Source organism: Hoplias malabaricus, chromosome 4 (genome assembly GCF_029633855.1).
Source record: "Hoplias malabaricus isolate fHopMal1 chromosome 4, fHopMal1.hap1, whole genome shotgun sequence".
Taxonomy (NCBI): domain Eukaryota; kingdom Metazoa; phylum Chordata; class Actinopteri; order Characiformes; family Erythrinidae; genus Hoplias; species Hoplias malabaricus.
This window is the reverse complement of record NC_089803.1, coordinates 19286381-19309147: the sequence shown is the minus strand read 5'-3', so window position 1 is coordinate 19309147 and position 22767 is coordinate 19286381. Positions and strand designations below refer to the sequence as shown.

The 22767-nt window shown below is 39.2% G+C and overlaps 1 protein-coding gene across 2 annotated transcripts; it reads left to right on the top strand.

Annotated features, from left to right (window-relative positions):
- The first annotated feature begins 617 nt into the window (after positions 1-617).
- trappc11 (trafficking protein particle complex subunit 11) lies at positions 618-20665 on the top strand. 2 transcript variants are annotated; one of them, XM_066667871.1, is made up of 30 exons: positions 618-729; positions 1563-1789; positions 2328-2497; positions 2987-3057; positions 3165-3279; positions 5704-5803; positions 6618-6691; positions 6799-6895; positions 7025-7158; positions 8028-8175; positions 8702-8795; positions 9416-9495; positions 9720-9798; positions 10425-10479; positions 10648-10793; positions 11252-11313; positions 11601-11733; positions 12267-12397; positions 13228-13383; positions 13664-13851; positions 14836-14984; positions 15090-15211; positions 15468-15587; positions 15689-15754; positions 16060-16216; positions 17263-17374; positions 17516-17607; positions 18010-18143; positions 18563-18730; positions 19871-20665. In XM_066667871.1, the coding sequence occupies exons 2-30, from the start codon at positions 1586-1588 to the stop codon at positions 19910-19912; spliced, it is 3399 nt and encodes a 1132-aa protein (XP_066523968.1). In that variant the 5' UTR covers positions 618-729; positions 1563-1585; the 3' UTR covers positions 19913-20665. The 2 variants fall into 2 exon arrangements, with proteins under 2 accessions (XP_066523968.1, XP_066523969.1); XM_066667872.1 differs by lacking the exon at positions 618-729 and adding an exon at positions 790-898.
- Positions 20666-22767: the final 2102 nt, after the last annotated feature.

The window sequence follows — 22767 nt, the reverse complement described above, 5'->3', positions numbered from 1 at the left end:
AGCTCTAGAAAAACAAAATCCCGGACGTTTGTGAAATTCCGACCGGACATTTTTTTAAGTCTAAAAAAGAGGACATGTCCGGGTAAAAGAGGACGTCTGGTCACCCTACTTATTACAGTCCTCAAATATGAGCTTAACCTAGCTGGCTAACTGAAATCCTGCTTTGTGAAAATGCCCTGTTTGCCCCAGTAGGTGGAAGACCCCTGCCGAAGCTTAAATGCCCTGTTTGCCCCAACAAAGGACAGTAAAGGCCCAAGTGTAAGCAGTAAGTGCCTTGATTGCCCCAATAGAGGGCAGTAAACACCGTCGCTGTAAGGTTCATGTACACCAAAAAATAGATCACTAAATATTATGTTCGCCCCAGTAGAGAGCAATAAAGACTAAACTGTAAGCAGTAAATGCCCTGCCAGTGCCCCAATGGAGGGCAGTAGACCGTTGCTTTAAGGTTGATATACACCAAAAAGAGAGCAATAAATATCCCGTTTGTCCCATTAGAGGTGGACTCTGTTTACACCAGAAATACCCTTGTTTGATCAGTTTGGCCCAGATCTAATCCGTCAGTGCCCTGTTCGCCCCAGCAGGGGGCAGTATATGTCCCGTTCCTGGTTCAGCACAAAGCCGGCGAAGAGCAGATGGGGTGTGGGTGTGGGTTGAATGGCTGCTGTCTGATATAAACACGGATGTTAACGGTGTATTACATGTAGACGGAGTTTATAAAACCCGGGCGAGGTAAACATCTCATTACTAACGGCTCTCTGCCTGCAGCGCGAGGACGACATGATGTACACAGTAAAATACCGTTACGCCTTTACAGCTCAGCGGTGTCATATCTGTTTATCGGGGTTTAACGATGTTATGGCTGGGCTTAAACTGCCAACGCTGTGACCAAAAGTTAAATGTACACAGTTTCATAGTTTTTGTCTGTTGCTGCTGTTGAACTCTCCACCGTTGTTGTTAGTTTGTCTGTCAGATGACAGCTAGCTAGATACCGGTAAAGCTAGCATAAGGTCGTCTTACTGTTTACTGTGTCAGCAGTTTTCACAGAAAAAAGTAAACGTAGACAGAAAGAATTGCGTTTTTTCCCTCTTTAGTAATGAGTCAATGCCATTCATTGGTTTAAATGTTATGGTTGTGAGACACTGTCATGCTGAGAGATGTTTTAGCTCTTTCAGTTTCATTCCCAAAACATTTCCAAACCACATCAGGCTTCAAGTTATTGTAAATGTAATTTGATCTGCGTTATTGTAAATGTAAGTTTGTTGGCGTGCACTAAATAGACATTACTTTACATCCAATATGAAAAAGGCAAGCATTGTTACACTGAAAATAAACATATCTACCCAGTCTTCTTCCTAAGAGCTGCCCTAAAGTAATATATTTCTACTTGAACACTTCTCATCTTCTGGTGGTATCTTGCATTTTGAAATGCAAGCTCTGACATTTGGACATTACATTCTGAATAATTACCTTTACAAAAGGTGTTGACATAATAGGTGCCATGTAATTTAGTTGTTGTTTTTTATATATATATATAAAATCTTTATTTGTTTCTGCAATTCTAGGCTAAGACTGTATATTCGGGAAGATGAGTCCAACTCAGTGGGATCTGCCTCCAGAGCTGTGCTGCAGGCCCATGGCTTTTGTGGCACTGACTGGTCTGGATGTGGTTTACAACGCTGTGCACAGGGCTATATGGGATGCTTTCTGTGCCAACAGGAGGGCAGACAGGGTGCCCATTTCCTTCAAAGTACTACCAGGAGATCATGAGTACCCCAAATGCAGAACTAAGGTAAGAGTAGTTAACATTTTAAAATATTGATAATGTAGTGTCGCAGTCACACAGCTCCAGGGACCTGGAGGTTGTGGGTTCGAGTCCCGCTCCGAGTGACTGTCTGTGAGGAGTGTGGTGTGTTCTCCCTGTGTCTGCGTGGGTTTCCTCTGGGTGACTGTCTGTGCGGAGTGTGGTGTGTTCTCCCTGTGTCTGCGTGGGTTTCCTCTGGGTGACTGTCTGTGAGGAGTGTGGTGTGTTCTCCCTGTGTCTGCGTGGGTTTCCTCCGGGTGACTGTCTCTGAGGAGTGTGGTGTGTTCTCCCTGTGTCTGCGTGGGTTTCCTCCAGCCTAGATTGTTAGACATTTTAGTCATGCACAGAATGATCATGAGTATGATTTTGATCATAGGCAATTTTCCTTGAATGTGCCATCACCCTACAATCAGCCTATAAACCCACTTAATGTCAGGCTATTCTTTAGTCGCTCTTACCATATTCAGCAGTTAATCTCAGTAACGTTTTACTGTAAGGTTGTGACAGTGCTCTCATTCTCTTTCAGAGAACCTCCTATGAGTGGTACATTCCCAAGGGCATCCTGAAGACGGGCTGGATGAACAAGCATCTGAACCTGGTGCCTGCTCTGGTGGTGCTTTTCTATGAGCTGGACTGGGATGATGCCCAGTGGAAGGAGAAGCAGTCAGAGTGTGCCACTAAAGTGGAGATAGTCAGGTAGTCACTTGGACTAAAGCAAAACAGTTCTAAATCACGCCTTTGTCCATTTATTTGATGGTCCAAGGCACGTTTAAAATGCCACAGTCTTTTAATATGTGAAATGAGTGATTATATCTTACTTTATATTAGTCTCAGGATAAATTACATTACATGTCCTATAACGTTTGTATCAGTACTTTAATAACACACATAGGGAACTAGATTGAGACGAATAACACAGAGCATTAGAATAACTGCCTTATTGCAGTGTAACATACACTATCTAATAAATATCTGCTCATTATGCAGTTCCATTTTAATAAATAATTTTAGGCAGTTGTTGATTTATTTTGCCATGCACTAATTCAGTAGTTAACTTTGGCAACTACTGGATTAAAACAAATGTATTCAGTTTTCCAAAGATTGCATATGCTCTTTTTTACAAAGTCAATAAATGCTTTGTAGAGTAATGACCAAGTAATCTGCTTTCTATGTCTGTATCTATAGAACAAGTCTGCAAGGGAGAAACACTAAGGTTGCTGTTGTTTTAATCCAGAAGAAGACCCCTCTTCCTCCAGGTAAGGTTAAAACACACTGTCGATACTCTCTCCTTCGGGTTGTTCATCTGTGATTATTATATTTGTGAATGGAGAGCAGTTGTAATGATGGGTGTGTGCTCTGGCAGGTGAGGATGTGGTGGCATCAGAGAGGGCTGCAGCTTTGTGTAATGCCTGTGATCTCTCTGGCAAATCCCTGTTTGTTCTCCCTCATACGGACCACCTGGTTGGATACATCATCAGGTGAGAAATTCTGACGTCTTCCTCACCCTAACCTTTTTAACATACCATACATACTACACAATAGAAGAGTGGAGATGTCTATTGTCAGCAGAGGTGTCCGTTCTTATAAAGATTTGGCAGGAAATGGACACAAACCATTAATGTTCTTTAAAAATCTCACTGCAGAGCATTTATGCTGTAATACTCTATAAAAATATATATCTCTGTATCAATGACGATGGATAGACGAGTAGGAAATAGAGGTGAAATCTGAGAATCAAGCTCCTGCTACTACTTTTAGCTACAATATATATCCATTTAGTGCTGGGCGATATGAGCACAAATCAAGATCATAATGAATTGTACATTTTACCACGATTACGGTTAATGAACGATTATTTTGTTTTTGTGTTTTTGATACACCTCATAGTTCAGTGGCGAGGCTTAATCTGTAAATATGCTGCAGTATTAAAGCTGGCATATTTTTTCTAATGTTGCTGGGAGCGTGATCCTCTCTTATTTGAGCACTGTTTATATTTGGTGTGTGATTGTGTTTTGTTTTTTTTTTTCCTCAGTGTCTTCTTAATTATAGTCAAATCACAGCACGTCCAAGCCAAGGCAATGTGTTTTACTTTGGTTCAAGCTGCTCGAGTCGCTTGGTGAGCTTAGGCATTTAGGTTGCTTCCATGTGGCAGATAGGGGCAGAGTCACATGACTACAGCTTGGTAGCATGGTTTTAAAGGGACAGTACACAAACACACAGTGGGGACATAACAGAATAAAAAAATATTTTTTTTATTTAGAGGCGATTGCTCTAAGACTGCAAGTGAAGCTCAGCTTCCCCTAAAATGTCAAAAAATAAGTGATCAAATATATTCTGTTGTGTGTACATGTCAGTGAATAAATATGCACTACAACACGCTCAACTTTTGTTCAGAATCAGCTTCTTATCACTGGTAAAGACACGGCTTTCCTGCAGCTTCACAGTCCTTTAAACAGCGTCCACAGAGTTCAGTAGTGAAGCAGGGAAGTTCAGCGAAATGAGACGAGTGATTGGATAAATGCTGGACTTTGTTCCGCCCATCGGACGCTCAGCGTCTCTGGGGGTCTATGGGGCAGTGGGCTGGCCTCGGCTGGCCCGGACGCTCAGCTTCTGCATGATGATTGGATGATCTCTCTGAGGCTGAATCCCTTTTTGATTGACAGCGAAATGAGCGAATCAGCGATCCTTTGGTGTAAAGATCCGTGGGAGCATTAAATTTTCATTCTGTTTGGAGTTGAACAAGAGACTTTCTTAATCCTCTTAGCGGCATTTTCTTTGTTAAAACTGACTAGCGACAAATCGAGCTTCTATTTCTGGTGGTTTTTTTTGTAGCTGCTTGTGTTTGGAGACTTCTATCACTCTTTCTGACTTCTATCGCAGTTTCTGTCCAGCGGGTGCTGCTGAGCCCCTCCACCGTCACAAAGCACTCACAGGCGGACACACTTCACATGGGCCAAGGCCGTTTAAGCAGCCTAGCTCTGCTGGCCATTGAGAGGACACTAGTCAAGTCCCTGGAAAAGACGCCTTGTTGGTACGACAGGGTCACAGATCATTTTCTTGAAAAGGAACGGAGGGTAGAATGTATGTATAAATAAACCAACACATTTTATGATGTAGGCTGAAATTGAGCTTCCCCTCCTTGAAAGACCAGCATCCACCACTGAGATATATAGGTATATATATGATATATATAAGTTTACATTTCCATTTATATTTATGCATTTGGCAGATGCTTTTATCCAAACAATCTAACATTCAAACTACAGCACAATTTATACAAAGTACCTTACATTAAGTGCAATATGCAGCCTCAGCCTCATATAAGCCTCAGCTGACCTGTACGGGGGGTTGGTCGTGTTAGTTGGCGCTCCTTTGAGGAACGGAGAGGGCGGGCGCTAACGTATGGTTTTAAGAGTCTATTGAGGTAGATGGGAGCAGAACCAGTGAATACTCTGAAGGCCATCATTAGTGATTTAAATTTGATGCGAGCAGCTAAGGGTAGCCAATACAGCTCAACTAATAGGGGCGTGACATGTGCTCTTTATTTCAGGTTATTTCGATTAGAAGTTCTGAATGTCGATTTAGATTCATTTTCGATTAATTTCCCAGCCCTATATCAATAGCCTTTTTTTTTAAAAGAGCAACAAGGTAGAAACAGTGTTGAATTAGAAGGTGTCCACACATTTCTGACCATTGAAAATATGTGATGTTATGAGGATCAGAAGATGTATAAGTGTATTTAATGCTATTTGGCTTGGCTGATTCTACACAGTCAGAATAAATGTAAAATTGCTGATATGTCAGGCGCTGTGCGTGCTCCTTACCTGAACATATAGACAGCGATATTTTTCTGCAGACTGATCTTGGTTCTTGGCTTCTGTCTACATTTTATATCTCTACAGGTTGGAGAATGCGTTTTATGAGCATGCTCAAACGTATTACTATAATGAGATAAGGAGAGTGAAATCCCACAAAGAGTTCCTGAATAAAACAACCCACCAGGTAACACTGCGATAACTCACTGTGAATGTGAAATCACAGTATGTTTTCTTTCTATATCTTGAGGTACATTTATATTAGGGAGAATCCCTGATACTGCAGGTTGTTTACACTCCGTGAAAGGTTGGGGAGGTTTGAGTTGACGCATAATATTTTTAGTTATAGGAGTAATCTTTTATTTTTAATACAAAGATGTATCAGACAAATTTTTTTAAAGGTATTTATTTTTTAAACATTATTTTAAAATTTACTTTACGAGGTCCAGCTCACATTACGTCAGAATCAGAGTCCTTTAAAGTTCCTGAATGAAAGAGAAGAATGAAAGAAGAAAGAATTAATTCATGCTGCAAGGAATGGAGCCACCACATGGGGGCAGCCATGTTTAAAATAGGTTTCATACATGATCTCTGATACATCCAGGCAAATATGTGTCAGAACAGTAGCTGTTTTTTAAAATGTAGAAAATGTATTGTTTTCCTCAATAGCTGGCATGCCTTTATTTAAATATGTATTAGAATTACCCTGAAGCAAGATGTAAGATGTCGATTAAGACTTCCCAAGCATTGTTTTTTTGGACAATTAGGCTTTTAAAAACAGGGGGGAGAGAAAGTATATGAAATTCTTATTCCATCATACACTATTCATTATTGTCTTGTTTTAACTGAAGTAAATGTTCAACCCTCAAACCTTAAAGTGGTTTAAGACGTCCCAAAGCTTATAGATAGATAGATGCTTATTTCAAATCTAAGTGCTGTGTGATAATCATAGAGAATCAAAGAGAAGTGTTTTTCATCATTTGTATGTGATTGTGTTTCAGCTGCTGTTTGTGAGACACCAGTTTAAGACTGGTTTCTTTAGCGAGCTTAAACAGGACACACAGAATGCTCTCAAGTAAGTGTGTGTGTGTGTGTGTGTGTGTGTGTGTGTGTGTATATATTATTTTTTCCTTTCATCACCTTCTTTTTTTTTTTTATATGTTTACATATCTTCCTCCACAGACACTACCGAACGGCGTACAGTTTGGTCCATGAGCTCAGAGCCCATGAGACAAACATGCTTGAGATCAAGACTTTGGCTGGGTTCATCAACTACAAGGTGTGTGTAGTGTGTACTCTCATACATCAGTGCTGTCATAATTGGTCAACTTATACGAAACAGGAAGGTCACATTTCCTGTTTAAAACCTTACTCACTCTTAGTCTCTCTCTCTCTCTTTCTCTCTCAGATCTGCCGACTGTGTTTCCAGCACAACACACCTCTGGATGCTATTGCTCAGTTCAGGAAGCACATTGATCTGTGCAAGAAGAAGATTGGCAGTGCTGAACTGGCCTTTGAACACACCGCCTGGATGTCTAAACAGTAGGAGCACCTTTTTCATTTTGTAGCTTGTATTTTTACTCAATTAATCTCTGAATGTTCTCTGGGTCACCCCACACTTTTCACTCTCCTTTAATTCACTCTCCTTACTGAGTAATAGCAGGTAGTTTCTAAATAAGGCTCAAGATTAATAACTGAATAATATTGAGAAATGTAAGAAGGATTTTAGTATTTTCTTCTGCATTAGTTTTTAAATTCCAGTTTTAGAAACACCACTTTTTATACTTAACTCTAATCTCCTGAAAAGTGAACACCTAATATGCGGTGCATGTATTTACTGGGCATTTGGTCGATGACTTTTAAAATGTAATGTAATTAAGTAAAAACAGAGAAATGAAGAGAGAAGGCTTCTATTTCAATATTAATGAGAAAAGTACAGTTTTCCATTTCTGCTGCGTATGGCTCCACTGCGATAATTATTGAAGTGACTAACAATTTCCATGCATTTATTTGTTCTACTTTTGACATCTGCTGGTCCTTCTGGTGTGTAAAGGGTTTAAAATGCTAGGTTTTAAATTTAAAAAGGTTTTGTTCTCTCTGAGAAGTTGATCTCTCCTCTTCATTTTATATAGTCACTATATAAACATGACCTTGCAAAATGTGTGATGTCTCAGCATTGCTGGAATATAATATACAAGGACGGGTCATTTTAAGATCGTTTGAAAATTCACCTCGCAATGTAAGGAGTAGTTTCTTTCGTTTGACTTCTTTTTCGGTGTAACTTTTACTTTCTCACCTTCAGCTTTAAATGCTGTGGGTAAAGTGGAAATAAACACCCCAAACCATCTAACACACCCTCACCCTTTCCTCTCTCTCTCTCGTCTCTCCCTTTCTCTTCTCTTTCTGGACAGATTTCAGTCATTTGGAGATCTGTTTGATGAGGCTATTAAACTGGGCCTCACAGCAATCCAGACCCAGAATCCGGGCTTTTATTACCAGCAGGCTGCATGTTATGCTCAGGAACGAATGCAGCAAGCCAGCCAGCTCTGCAGCCACGAGGTACAGCTCACTTCTTTTTGGTCCAAGTTTCTACAAAATGCACAGAACCGAGCGAGATCCTTACGTTCGTGGTGATGTTTTAAGTAGGTTTAGTACAAAAGGCCACTAGGTCACAGTATACATCTCAGATTATACATTTAACAATGTCTGATACAATATGTTCCGAACCATGCTTTGAGATCATCAAGTGCTGCATTACACTGGATATTCCCAGGATTCAGAAATTTAAATTTGGCTTTTATTTATTTATTTATTATTTTTGCTTTGATGTATTTTTCCCCCATTGTCTTATTATTTAATACTATTTACTGCTGATTTTAAATTATTTTCACTTCTACTGCTATTTACTGTTTTGCTTATGTTCTTGCAGTTCATTTTATTGTGAAACACTTTGAGCTGATAGTTTATTTATGAAAAGTTAATTTATGTTTAATTTTTAATGGCCTTAATTTATGACCAACCTAATTGTATTGTATTGTTCTGAACTGGTATGAATTCAGTGATTTTATTTTGATATTTTCTACAGCCAAATGTGAGTTATCCCTCACCAGACCCTTTGGAGACAACCACGGGAGCACTGGACTTTTACGGGCAGAGAGCATGGAGACAAGGACATCAGAGTGAGTGCACAGTTACCTCTTCCCTTTCCCCTAAACATGATTACAACTGCTGTGTTATGAATAAATCAGGATTTTTGGAATTAAAGTTTTTAAATGGATTATGGAAACTTTCAAAATGTTTCAAACTCAAAATGTTACACTCACCAGTCAATATGAGGAACGCAGAAACAGCTTACTGCCCACTGGGACGTCACAACCACAGTACATTCATATGGCCTTATATCATTATGTCTGTAGTAATTAAGCTCTCTGCTTGTGTTGAAGTGATGAGCAGAGCGACTGAAGACGATGAGAAATTGCTGAATGTTTTGTTATGAACTACTTAATGTAATTGCCATCAAACTTGTGAAGACATCTAAAAGGAATAGAACACACGTAGAGTTTGTTTTCACATATCAAGTCTTGTTGGCAAAATAAAAATGCAATAAACCTATTTATTGCAAAAATAAAAAAGCAGTAATATGGTATGTGCTGAGATTACTAACAATACTAAGTGTCCTACTAGAACTTAAAAATGAATGTTATTTGTTATAATACTCAGAGACTCTTTCAAAGCTAAATTTTGCATCAGTGCTCAGTACTCTGTCATTTTGTGTGTGTGTGTGTGTGTGTCCTTGCAGGTATTGACCCACCTGACCCTGAGAAGGAGAAACAGGGCATCTTTGCTCACCAGCTGAAAGAGAAAGATGTGCTGCATTCGGTCAGTCTGTTAATTTCATAGCTTTTAATGTTTTCTGTGGTTTTTTTTTTAAAATGTAAAAGTGATTAAATACTTTAGTACCTTTTACATTCTAGATGTTGGATTAAAAACTAAATAAGTAAGTTTTCTGGCAAATAAGAAGTGGAAGGCATGATTAAAAAATAAATCCATTGTTTGAAGAGGTGTTCTCACATGTGTGTGTGTGTGTTTATTTTTATCTACAGGAACTGATCATTGCATTGCTCAGCAATGCTGTTGCACAATTTAAGAAGTACAAATGCCCGCGCATGAAGAGCCACCTGAGTGAGTATTCAATGCATCTCTGAGAGCATCCTTTGAATCCATTGATATCTCTTCTTTTGCAATGAAAATGATGCTAGCAATTGTCCAGTATTCACTGTAGTATACTATTGTCCAATATTTATTATACATGGGCTTTATTTGTCCAAAAGTTGACATAAACGTCTTTTATTTAATGAATTGTCCAGGCATTCTGCTGTGCACACATAGCTTTCTATTTATATACATATGTCTATACACTGCCAATAAAATGAGGTGCTTTGTAGCAGCAGTACATGAGTCAAATGTCACTGGGCTCAGTGCGAAGTATGAATCATAAAGCTTCACACTGCCGAGCTGGAGCTGGATTCTTTAGAGTTGAGATGAGTTGAAGTGTAGTACTCGTCCAGCATCAGTTCTCGGCTTCACTATGGTTTAATGCACAACCTTGATTTCTAAGGAAACATTAGGCAACCAGGTGCTTAGAAAGTGTTAGCCTTAGAATGTAAATGTGTTTTAATCAAACAGTTTGCTTACATTAAATAAGTATCATGGAATGTGTTATTTTTTGCTTGTGGCAAACAGCTGTACAGTGCAGATACAGCGCAGATTAAGACACACTTGAATGTTCTCAATGTTTCTGTTTACAGTGGTTCAGATGGGAGAGGAGTACTACCATGCTAAGGACTACACCAAAGCTTTAAAGTGCGCCATATATTTTGTAATAGTTTAAAATGATCACACATGTTGTTTTTGAGATTGTATGTGATTTTCCAGTAAAGTTATACTTGTAATCTACTTTATTTTCAAATACAATTAACACCTGTTGATAGGGACTGTGTGATGTGGGCCTGTGTGTGTTTCCTCTGACAGATTGTTGGACTATGTGATGTGTGACTATCGGACAGAACGCTGGTGGACTCTACTCACCTCCATTTTGTGTACAGCTCTTAAGTGCTCTTACCTGATGGGCCACATCAAAGACTACATCACCTTTTCTATGGAGCTGGTGGGCAGAGGTAGAAATAATTGTACAGAAACATTGTGGACTGACTAAACAATTTATCTTAAAGGGCTCAAAGCCGTTGCACAGATACTACTACTACTACTAATACTACTATTTAAAAAAAGGGGAGTGACTGTTATCACATGACCTACATTACTACTCCTAATTCACTTTTATGGTGTTTAAAATTTCATAGTAAGATCAGATAAATGGCTCAAATTTCTGCACTCTCACAATCTCAGTTTTGCTTTTGTCTGAAATGTGTTCTGTCTGATCTCCAGTGTAGAAATGTCTGCTGTAATCAACTCTGGATTAATGTTTAGATATTTTTAAAGAACTTTATACAAGAGCAATTCTCTCTTTTCTTTCTTTTATTTATTTATGTATTTATTTTTTTACAAACGTAACATTTCTGCTGCAAAATTCAGATTATATAGAAATGAAATGTCTCTTGTGTGTTTGTGTAATCAGCCTCTACTCTACGTGAAGACCAGAAGTCCAGGATTGAGAAGAATCTGATCAGAGTGCTCATGGTGAGTGTAGTAAAGATAAAGATAATACAGCCTAAGCTTACAGGGTCTCCAACAGGCTATTGTTAATAAAAAAAGAAAGCAATTGGAGGTCAAGGACTATGAGTAGTTTGTACAGTAACCATAACGGCTTCATGTTTACAGACTTTACCTTGTGCTTATTCGTCGAGTGATATTCGTCTTAACTGGTTGCTGTACTACACTTGAGCACTACAACATGCTCAAGTACAGGATGTTTATTGACAAATATCAGTTCTTCGGAATGTTATTAACATATTGTATCTCAACAGAATGAGGTTCCAGAGGCTGAGCCGGACTGTGACCCAGGGTCAGTAAAAGCAGCTCAGGTGCTCTGGAGTGACCGCACCTCTCTGTCGGGAAGTAACGAGTTTACCATTGAGGTGCAGGACTACGTGCCCTTCAGTGAGTACAGACAGACACACTGAACATGGGTTCATCACAGGAAATGTGTGTCTGTGTGTGTCTGTCTGTGTCTGTGTGTGTCTGTGCTTCATATTAAAATACAATACATATAAATCATCTACTAGAGCTGTTAGTTTAGTCAAAGTAGTTAATGTTAAGAGTTTCTTATGAAGTACATGAGCAGACGATTGGGGTGTGATCAAGAAATTCATGCCAGTATTACATTACACAGCATTACGCAGGCACTACTCAAGAATTACACAATACAAACCCACGTCTATTTGTAAGTTTAGATATTATATTAACACGAATTGGATTGATACACAACAACTGTAACTACTGGTTATTCCACAAGAGCCATTCCCTCTGTAGTCATTACTGTCTAATCTGCGTGTCCTACCCGAATCCTGTCAGTGTCCCCTGTATTTCAGAATGTATCGAGGTAAAAATGAATCAATACTGACTAGTGCTTTAAACCCAGGGCTCATAGCTGTTCACCTTATTTGAGCAATAATCTTATATGTCTCTTTCAGTCCAGTGCAAGGCCAAGTTCCTTTCTCCCAGTTTCCATGTGGATGAGCCGGTGCAGCTGCATGTGTATCTGAGAGCAGACTGCCCTCACCCGGTCCGCTTTGCCAAGCTGTGTGTCAGCCTCAGCAACCAGGTAAAACATCAGCTAGCTTCACAAGCCAGACTTCTCCAATACTCAGAGAGTCTGCTCCTCTTTGTCATTTAACTTAATGAAAACACACATACTGGAACAGGAGCAGGCCATGGGAGCGATGATCAACAGTCTACATCTAAACATTTTCCACTTCATTTTAATCATTCTCTGCCCTAGATTTTTTTTACCATACTTTAGCTAACATGTAAATGATCTGAAGGAAACTCTCCTTTTTGAATTGATTATAACTATAAACTATCCAGAAAAAAGCCTGTTTTATTTTTACTTCTCTTTTTCATACCTGAGGCACCAAGAGATGTTCGTTTGTTCGTTCATTGTCTGTAAGTGCTTACCCAGTTAAGGGTTGCGGTGGGTCTGAAGCCTACCTGGAATCACTGAGTGCAAGGCACCTGGACACCCTGGAGGGGGCGCCAGTTCTTCACAGGGCAACACACACTCACACATTCACTCACACACTCACACACCTACGGACACTTTTGGGTCATCAGTCCACCTACCAACGTGTGTTTTTGGACTGTGGGAGGAAACCGGAGCACCCGGAGGAAACCCACGCAGACACAGGGAGAACACACCAGTGTGTCACCCAGAGCAGGAATTCAACCCACAACCTCCAGGACCCTGGAGCTGTGTGATAGTGACACTACCTGCTGCGTCACCTTGCTGCCCACCAGGACATGTAGTGATATTAAATTGCTGTAGTAAAACTCTAATCTGTTCATTTGCATGACTAGCATGCTAAAATTTTGCCTCAGATAAGGTATTACTTCTGTCGCTGTGACTGTTCAATTGGTCTGTTTTATGACATTCAGGAATACAACCAGTACTGCTTAGTGGAGGAGGACTGCAAGGGGAAGGACATTCTGGAGGCATCTTCTCAGGAAAACATGTGTCTGGTGCCCGGCAAGACACGCAAATACTGCTTTAAATTTGTAGCTAAGACCGAGGACGTCGGCAGAAAGATAGAGGTACAAAAATACAGCATTTTCTGAAATGACAAGTACAATTGACTTTACGTTCATGTCCTGGTATCATAAGAAAACAGTAGCTTTGAACTTCTCAGTGAGCATTAATGGAGGAGCGGTCAGGGCAATAGGTTAAATTAAAAACTAAATAAAAAAATATGAAAACACTCATCATTCTGAGGCCGGAATTTTGTGTGTCTTTTTGTCCATAGACAACTATGTCATATAAGTCTATGGGACAGATGATTAGACATCAATGTGTTTGTCGGCCTGTGTTATTCAGATCACTCATGTGGACCTGATGCTGGGCAGTGAGAATGGACGTTGTGTGTATCTGAACTGGAGAGGTGGAGGTGGTGATGCTGCTTCTGTGCATGAAGCTCTGCAGGCATCACGATCCTTTAAGAGGAGAACACGTCTCCCAGAGAGCCAAGTCAACTGGGACGCTGTTACCATCCAGGCCAGCACCATGTGAGTTAATAATTCAATTATTATTTTTATTTTTTTAAAGCAGATTAACCAAGCCTTTCTTGCCAGTGAATAGAGAAAGTACTTGATTGACAGACCATAATCATACCCAAGAGAGAGATAGAGATCGATTGATTGATTAATTTATTTCATTTCATTTATTTTTATCTATCTATCTATTTTAGTATGAGTTGAGTTCTCAACAGCTTGCTGAATGAAATTAAGGGAACACTAGGTAGTTTTATATATATATATTTATTTATATATATATATATATATATATTTATTTATTTATATATATATATATATATATATATATATTATTTATTTTATATATATATATATATATATTTTTTTTTATATATATATATCTTAAAATTACAGCTCCTCTGAACCATTATGAGGCAACACTGAGCTGTAACAGGGAGAACAGACCTTCTGTCATCACTACTTCGGGATCCGCACCGCAGATACTACACTATGTACCTTTAGGAGAAGGACAGGGATCCACTCTGCTTCTTGCACCCCTCACGCTTGAGTCCAGGACAGTGCTGTAAAAGTGAATTACACTCTGCAACTGTAGGGGAAGCACAGGAGCAACATGAAAAATTCTTACCTAGTGTCCCTATAAGTAGCATGGTTAGATACAGCAGGATCTTATTCTACAAGGTCAACTACATGAAATCTGAATTAGCAGTGTCTTCCTAACCGTATTTTGAGGTTGATACTGATACCCACTCTAGCTCTAAAACAGCACTGTGGTAAATAATTAAACAGAAGTCATTAATCATTAGTCATTGAAATGAACACAAGCACTAGTCATAATTTGGTTTGGGGCAGTTCCTCAAACCAGGATTATTGGATGTGTCCAATAGGAAAAGAGCCGAGGGTTATTCTTATTCACCCGCCCTCAAATCTGGGCTGCGGTTCTCTAGTCATAAAATCTGATTTGTATACACTGTATTGTATGTGTGTTTGTGTTTTTAGGATCATATCACGGGTTCCCCGGATCTCTGTGCAGCTGCAACACGAGCCTCCAGCCCTGACAAATGAGATGTACTGCATGACTGTTACTGTCCAATCAGAGGAGGACACCATAGCCAAAGACGTCAGTCTCACTGCTGGCCTCAAACCAGGTACACACACAAAATAAACAAACACACACACACACACATACAGTAATTTATCAATATTGACAGTGCATTTAAATGTCTTTGTATATGTTTTCATTATATTCGTAGGTCAGGATGCAAATCTCACTCAAACGACCCATGTCACATTGAACAGCTCAGAGGTGTGTGATGACACCCTCCCTGCCCTTCTCACTGATATCCCAATTGGAGACTTGCAGCCAGGGCAAAAGGTACAAACACATAAACACACTCTTCGTTTTGATGACTGTCAGAATTTGTATTGGTATTTGAACACAACTGTTCTCTTAACCATAGCAAGGGAGTGAATGCTGTCCCATTCTTATAACACTGCTTGGGAAAAGCCATGAAAATGAATGTCAGTGTATGTCAATTTGGGAATTAATCTCTGATAGACTAGCACATGGGGAAATGAAGAAAAGCGTGACGTTCATGTGGTTATATGAAGGTTTGTGCTTCGTGTAACAGATTGAGAAGAAGCTGTACATTCGCTGTGTTGGGACTGGATCCAGGATCTTCTTATTTCATGTGGCATATGCTATGAGCACCACAGTGGAGGGTAAGGGCATCAGCTGCAGGTGTCATAAGGTAAGCCTTAATGTTGAGTCTTTTAAACCTGTTCAGAAAGAGCTTTTATTTTTATTTAAATTTTTTTGTTTTTTTACTGATTTTCTGTCTCTAATGTTTAGGATGAAACCGTCACTATAGAGACAGTCATACCGTTTGAAGTAGCAGTCAAGTTTGTGTCCACTAAGGTATGAATTGCTGTCCCCTGATGCATCAGAACTGAAAATCTGTTATTGCATTCAAGTAGTTGCATGTAGTGATGATTAATAAAATGTTTTAGCATAAATATTTAGATTTATCTTTTGGAATATGTTACACAGTGTAGCTTTTCAAGGCTTATTTAAGTAGATCCTAATGTGGCCAAATATTTTCCAGGAATCTCTTTCATTCATCTTTTATTGTTTTCTTCATTTAGAGAAATTAGTACATAATGATGACTGATGCTGGGACTTGGTGTTCCCTGTGCGACTGAAACTGTGTATGTGCTTTTTAGTTTGAGCATCTGGACCGTGTGTATGTGGACGTACCTTTCTTGTTAATGATGGACATTTTAAGTGCATCTCCATGGCCTGTGCACCTGGTCAGCAGTGAGTTGCAGCTGGCCTCCAACATGGCTCCTGTTGATGAGCCCCAAAGTCAGGTGGAGGGAGGTGAGAAAACAGCATTAATACAGCATCTACTGTCTCTACATCTCTCTCTCACACACACACACACACACACACACACACACACACACACACTCACATATATATATATATATATATATATACAGGGGGTCCTCGACTTACGACGTTGATCCGTTCCTACGTCGTGTCCTAAACCAATTTTAGGTGTAAGTCGGAACATACGTACATACTGTACGTAAATAACATACTGTAAGCACTTATCCTATCCTAACACCTATCCTCCTCGGTCCCGAGCCGCGTAACCGTGTAGTCTTCCGCCGCGCACAACACACACAAAGTTCGCGTTACGACGTTTACGACGTTTATGACGCAAAACCACTTAAGTTGAAACACGGCTTTATACAGTAAATGGGAGATGTGTCGTAACCACGAAATATCGTAACTCGGGACTGACGTAACCAGAGGACCTCCTGTATCTCAATCAGCCATACAATAACTATCACCTCGCTAGTGATGCATGATACTACACATTTCCTTTCCAAAACCAAGTATAACCCAGACTTTTATTGCCAATGCTGATACCAATACCGATATTGTCATTCAAAGTATAACAGGAAATATATACAGAAAGAGTCTGAAAAGGTGTGAATCACCCTCTCAACGGTCAGTCATAAACGTTGCCTTATCTGTTATACACTACCTGCCACTGCCAATATATTCCAAGTGGCTGGCAGCAGAGGGAGAAGGCGGAGGGAAAGTAGTTTCTATACTGCGCCAATATTTATGGTGTTATTTTATTATTAATAGACAGCCAAGATATACATTCGTCAATAAAATAACTAAGCGATTTATCAATAGTTTGGAGCCAGAATCCATTCTTAAATGTAAACCCATGGATTGGAACTAATCAGTATTAAGGTCTTATAGCATTTAACCAATAACCCATGTTAGCCCCGGTCGATGTACACATCAGTTCACTGTTTAATGTTTTTATACCCGTGTAGTTCAGCTTTAAAACCCGTAAAGATTGCAGTAGTTCTTAAGTTGTGTTTATTGTGTTGTGTTTGAAGTGGTGCTGCAGACGGGCGAGTGTGCGAGTGAGTGTTTCAGTCTGAAATGTCCTCCAGTTCAGAACGGCACCAGCACAGTGGCAGCAGGACAGTACCTCATCTCCTGGAAGAGGTCAGAACGCACCCTCAGCTCTTCACCTTCAGTCGTCATGCAGTTTAACTTTCAATGTACTGTTACTATGAGCCTACATCTGGGTTTAGTTCACATCATCTACTGTTCTAACACGTGTATGCTGGTTATATTTTCTTATAGAAAGTCAGCATGTAGTGAGACTCCAGTGGTGAAAACAACTGTGATCCTGCCTCATGTGATTGTAGAAACTATTCCTCTGTATGTCCATGCTGGTAAGTCATATCTGCTATTGTAGTCATTGTAATCTCATAATCCAGTTTTCGTTAATGTATTTTTGTTGATGATAAGTTCAGCAAGATATTTCATATATATTCTGTCCATGATGTGTTTTCATTTTAAAACATTTTTAAAAATACATGATTTTTTTTTCCTTTTTTTTTTATTTGCGTATTTAATTTCTGGTTTTGTTTCCTTTCTATTTATTTCTACTTCCTTTGTTTCCATAGTTTTTATTCCTCCCTTCCTTCCTTCTTTTGTTCATTTTCTTTCTTAATTATATTCATATTTTTTTTCTTTCCTTTCCTTCATTCTGATTTTGTGTTGCTATTGTCCAAGTGTCGTAATGTTTGCCCTGTCTTGGTGTGTGTGTGTGTGTGTGTGTGTGTGTTTTATAGAGTTGCCCTCGTTTGGCCGTGTGCGCGAGTCTCTCCCAGTGTGGTATCATATCGAGAACCGGACTGGAGTTGTTCAGGACGTGGATGTGTCTGTGGAGCCCAGCGATGCCTTCATGTTCTCCGGCCTCAAACAGGTTAGTTTACAGATTAACTAGGGAACTAGAAGTCTGACTTTCTATCGCCTGGCTAGTTTGATACGTCACAGTTAAACACAGACAACCATATCCATCATTAAAGCACTGTTCCGTTTTTGACTGAATGAAATTATATCAAATGACACCCTATTTCCAGTTTTCACACAGCATTTATTATTAGAAAATTCACTTAATTTAAGCTGCACCCAGGCTGCTCGGGCTATGGGGAGATAATGAGGTGATGACACAGTGATTTGTGGCCTTATTGGACTCTCTCTGTCTGCGGGAGTAGGACAGACATTCCCCTCCCTCCACCACTGTGTGTGATGCAAGCCAAAACGAATGAAAAGAAATGACATGATTTTAAAAGAATTGACTGTTTGTGTTGAGCTGTGTGTTTGTATTTGCTCTTTGTTGAGGTGCGTATGAGGATTCTGCCCGGCACAGAGCAGGAGATGGTGTATAATTTCTATCCTCTGATGGCTGGGTATCAGAACCTTCCTTTGCTCAACATCAACCTGCTGCGCTTCCCGAATGTCTCTAACCAGCTGCTGCGTCGCTTCCTTCCCACACGTATCTTCATCAAGGTAAGTGGGGAATTATACCACTGTTAAATAGTTTTGTGTCTCATATATACGTTTTAAACAAAATGAAACTAAAAATGCTTGAACTAAGGAAACACTTTACTGTCCCACACCACAAAAATGCACCGTTAACCACATCCCATCACACAGTCAAAGTGTGCTAGTTCAGGATGGGTTTCTTACGAGGTTTAATGCTTTCAGTCAGAGCCAGTTTAGTTTTGTTTGTTTATTTATGTTTGTTTTAACGTATTATTTATTTTTTTCCTCTTTCTCTTCATGGGTTAATGGTCATTCGTAGTCAGCCAACCAAGAGACAGATAATGATAGCTCATAGAATTTTGTATTTGGTATAATGTCTTATAACGGTGTAACGTACCAAAAATACTTATTACACCTAGAGCTGGACGATATGAGCAAAATTTATATCACGATATATTTCTTCATTTCAGTCAATATAATATCATTCCAAATATCGATATGAACAAAACAAAAAGCCACAGAAAAACTGCTAAGAACAGAAAGCAACATGACATCACCATCAAACAAAAGTCTCCTGACTTTGTCATTATTAATAAATAAATTTTAAAAAATTGTATATTGTGATATAAAGTGAAATTGAATTATGGTCCAGCCCTAATTACACCACTACAACAAACACATTCATTTCAGAACATCTATTACACCAGCAGAGGCTTCATTTACATTAGCTCCAAAGGGGCTTTGCTAACGCAAGGTCAAAAACTGAGGAGATTTTTATGGTTTGTGTTTTTTTTTTTTTTTTTTTTTTTTTTATTCCCCTTCAACTGATTTGGAAGCAGAGGTGTACACCTGTACTCCTGTAAATACTGTGTGCCCCAGTACAAGAAATAATCTAGACACACCCCTGCTCAAGCATATAAGGTGTTTAATACAACGCCCAAGAAAGATGTCATTCGTTAGGTGTTAACTATATTTAACGTCTAATTGCTTTTCCCACTTTTCCAACCCAGCATTTTTTTTAACGGCTGTAGTCTTGGCTTGTTGGTCTTTGGAATATAGTTTCATTAAATGGTGGAAGAGAAAGGCAAGTTTGAACAGGGTCTAAACACAATAGGATAAAAATTATGACCTCATTATTGATATTAAGCTTCTTCTTTCTTTCAGCCTCAGGGAAGAAATGGAGATGCTTCCATCGCAGCTGCCTAAGGAAAATGTCATTGTAACATCTCATAACACTGATCTCAGACCAGTTCAGCTCTTCATCTTACAGTGGTTACAGTGAAGTCTTGTGCAGAACTTGGGGCAAATTACATATTTTGCTGATCTTCAAAGTGATAATAAAAAACACACCTTGCACAGAGAACACTGCTGCCCCTTTTTAAAAAAAAAAAATGAACATAGCAACTTTATTTTAGTTTTTTTTATTATTATTTTTGTTAAACATGGTTTATGAGATGATTGCAAACTCTTTGGAAGCTGCAGTTAAGAACTGGTACAACAACAGTACAGGTGCCTCAGGACTAGCAACAGAAGCCTTTAAGGTGAAGTTATTGTAAGGAAGTTTTAAGGTAAGTTTTGTGGGAGTCTGAAGCTTGAGAACAAAGTTTCCTTTTCTCATTGGCTGGGTGATAGTGAGAATCTGGAAATATAAGATGTGTGAAAAACATCTACTCACAGCATGTCTTTATTTAGACTCGCATGGTTCAATCTGACATTAACAGAATAGTATTAAATATTGATTTAACATCTGAATCTCACTGACCTCGATCGATGTAGTTTTTGTGATTTATGTCCAAAGCTGTGTGCGTTGCGCCTTTTTTTTTTGTTTTGTTTCTATGTTTAATGTAATATTCTGCTTTAAATTTTGCTGCTGTTAATAATTCATCTCTAAGTTCTGTAACTAATGTAATGATTTACTAATGTCAAAACAATAAATAAAAATACCTGTTGATAAAATAATTGATTCAGTAAGTGTTGTAATGATCCTTGTTTAAACAGGGGATTGGGGATCCCAGAAGACATCCCAGAAATCATGTTTGGTCCATAATAAATCTATTATATTATATTATGGTATTTCCCAAATTCATTCATTCATTATCTGTAACCCCTTATCCAATTCAGGGTCGCGGATTCATTGAGTGCAAGGTGGGAACACACCCTGGAGGGGGCGCTAGTCCTTCACAGGGAGAACACACACTCACACATTCACTCACACACTCATACCAATGGACACATCTGAGTCACCAATCCATCTACCAACGTGTGTTTTTGCACTGTGGGAGGAAACCGGAGCACCCGGAGGAAACCCACGCAGACACATGGAGAACACACCACACTCCTCACAGACAGTCACCCGGAGGAAACCCACGCAGACACAGGAAGAACACACCACACTCCTCACAGACAGTCACCCGGAGGAAACCCACGCAGACACAGGGAGAACACACCACACTCCTCACAGACAGTCACCCGGAGGAAACCCACGCAGACACGGGGAGAACACACCACACTCCTCACAGACAGTCACCCGGAGGAAACCCACGCAGACACAGGGAGAACACACCACACTCCTCACAGACAGTCACCCGGAAGAAACCCACGCAGACACAGGGAGAACACACCACACTCCTCTTTACTATAAATATACTGTATTATAGGAGTTTAGAGTCTGGAGCTCACCTAATCTTGTGCTTACCAATAGTATTTGGCGTTCGTTTCTGGAGCTCACCTTTTGTTACACTCACAAATAATTACTGAAAAAAGTTCTTTCAAATGCTCTGTAGAGACACCATTAATTCCAATCCGTTTTTTGTATTATTTATTTATTTTGAACAAGTACTACAAACTCTTAATTTACCACTGTCTCTAATTCAGGTGACTGTGACACCATTGAAACCCACTGTGAGCCCAGGTGTTCAGCCCGTTTGATGTGGACACAATATGCAACTGTTTACTATACAGTTCCTGACTCCATCCAGTGATGTCTGTTTTTGTTTTGTATCTCTCCCTTTATCTCTCTCTCTCTCTCTCTCTCATGCATTTCTATGAAGAGTGTAATTCTAGACTAGAACTTCAAATAACAGACTCCACCGTGTTTAAAAATAGATCACTTGTAGGAGGGAATATACCTGACTCTCAGGCTTAGGTCACTGTGTTTTTGTCACCTGATGTTCTTTGGGGGAAAAAAAAGACTGTAATTATGGGCAGGAGAAAAAAAACGTTTTGCATGACGCCAGGAAGCTTTGCTAGGTTTGAACACACACAGGCTGTGACTGAATGAAACTGCACCTTTAAAAACAAGGGCTTAACATCACTCAATGTGTTTGGGATTACGTTGACTGTGAAAAACAGAAATTGTTCTAAGACTGAATTCATTATTGTTATCTGTTTTAAATTAAATTCTTTTTTATTTTCACTTACAACCTCTATTGTTGAAAGTAGAAAATAATTACTATGATATATATATATATATATGTATGTGTGTGTGTGTAATTATGTACAGGTTTATCATAAGCAGTGGAAATAAACTCCAGGAATTTTATTGTGTTTGCGCTTTGTGCACTGAGGAGATAGTGACGTCTTATCAGAGTACTTTTTTTTTCCTGGCAACAACTGCCACAATAACACAAGTCTTTGACTATTCACAGCAGTTTCCTTATGGGAACTTTAATTTCTTGACCTAGATATGGGACAGAGCCAGCTACACATTGCAGAATAAAACAGGGAAAAGGATGCAGTGCACATACAATCCTTTACTCATAATGTTTCTTACTGCTATTATTTTTCTTCATATTTTTTTCCTTCTTTGTTTTTTCTGTTATTTCCGTTGTATTGTAGTTTAAAGCATATCGTGGACCACTTCACTGTCTTTTATAAAGGTGAATTGTAGCCTGTATACATTGCAACAGATAAATCTCCCAAGGCCATACAGTCCATATACGGAAACGACTAATCTACAGAACCTTTGCCCCACCTGTACTTATAGAAGTTATAAGGAGTGTTTCAGCTCAGGGCTTTTTGAATGAGATATTAAATGAGACAACACAGAACTCATCATCATT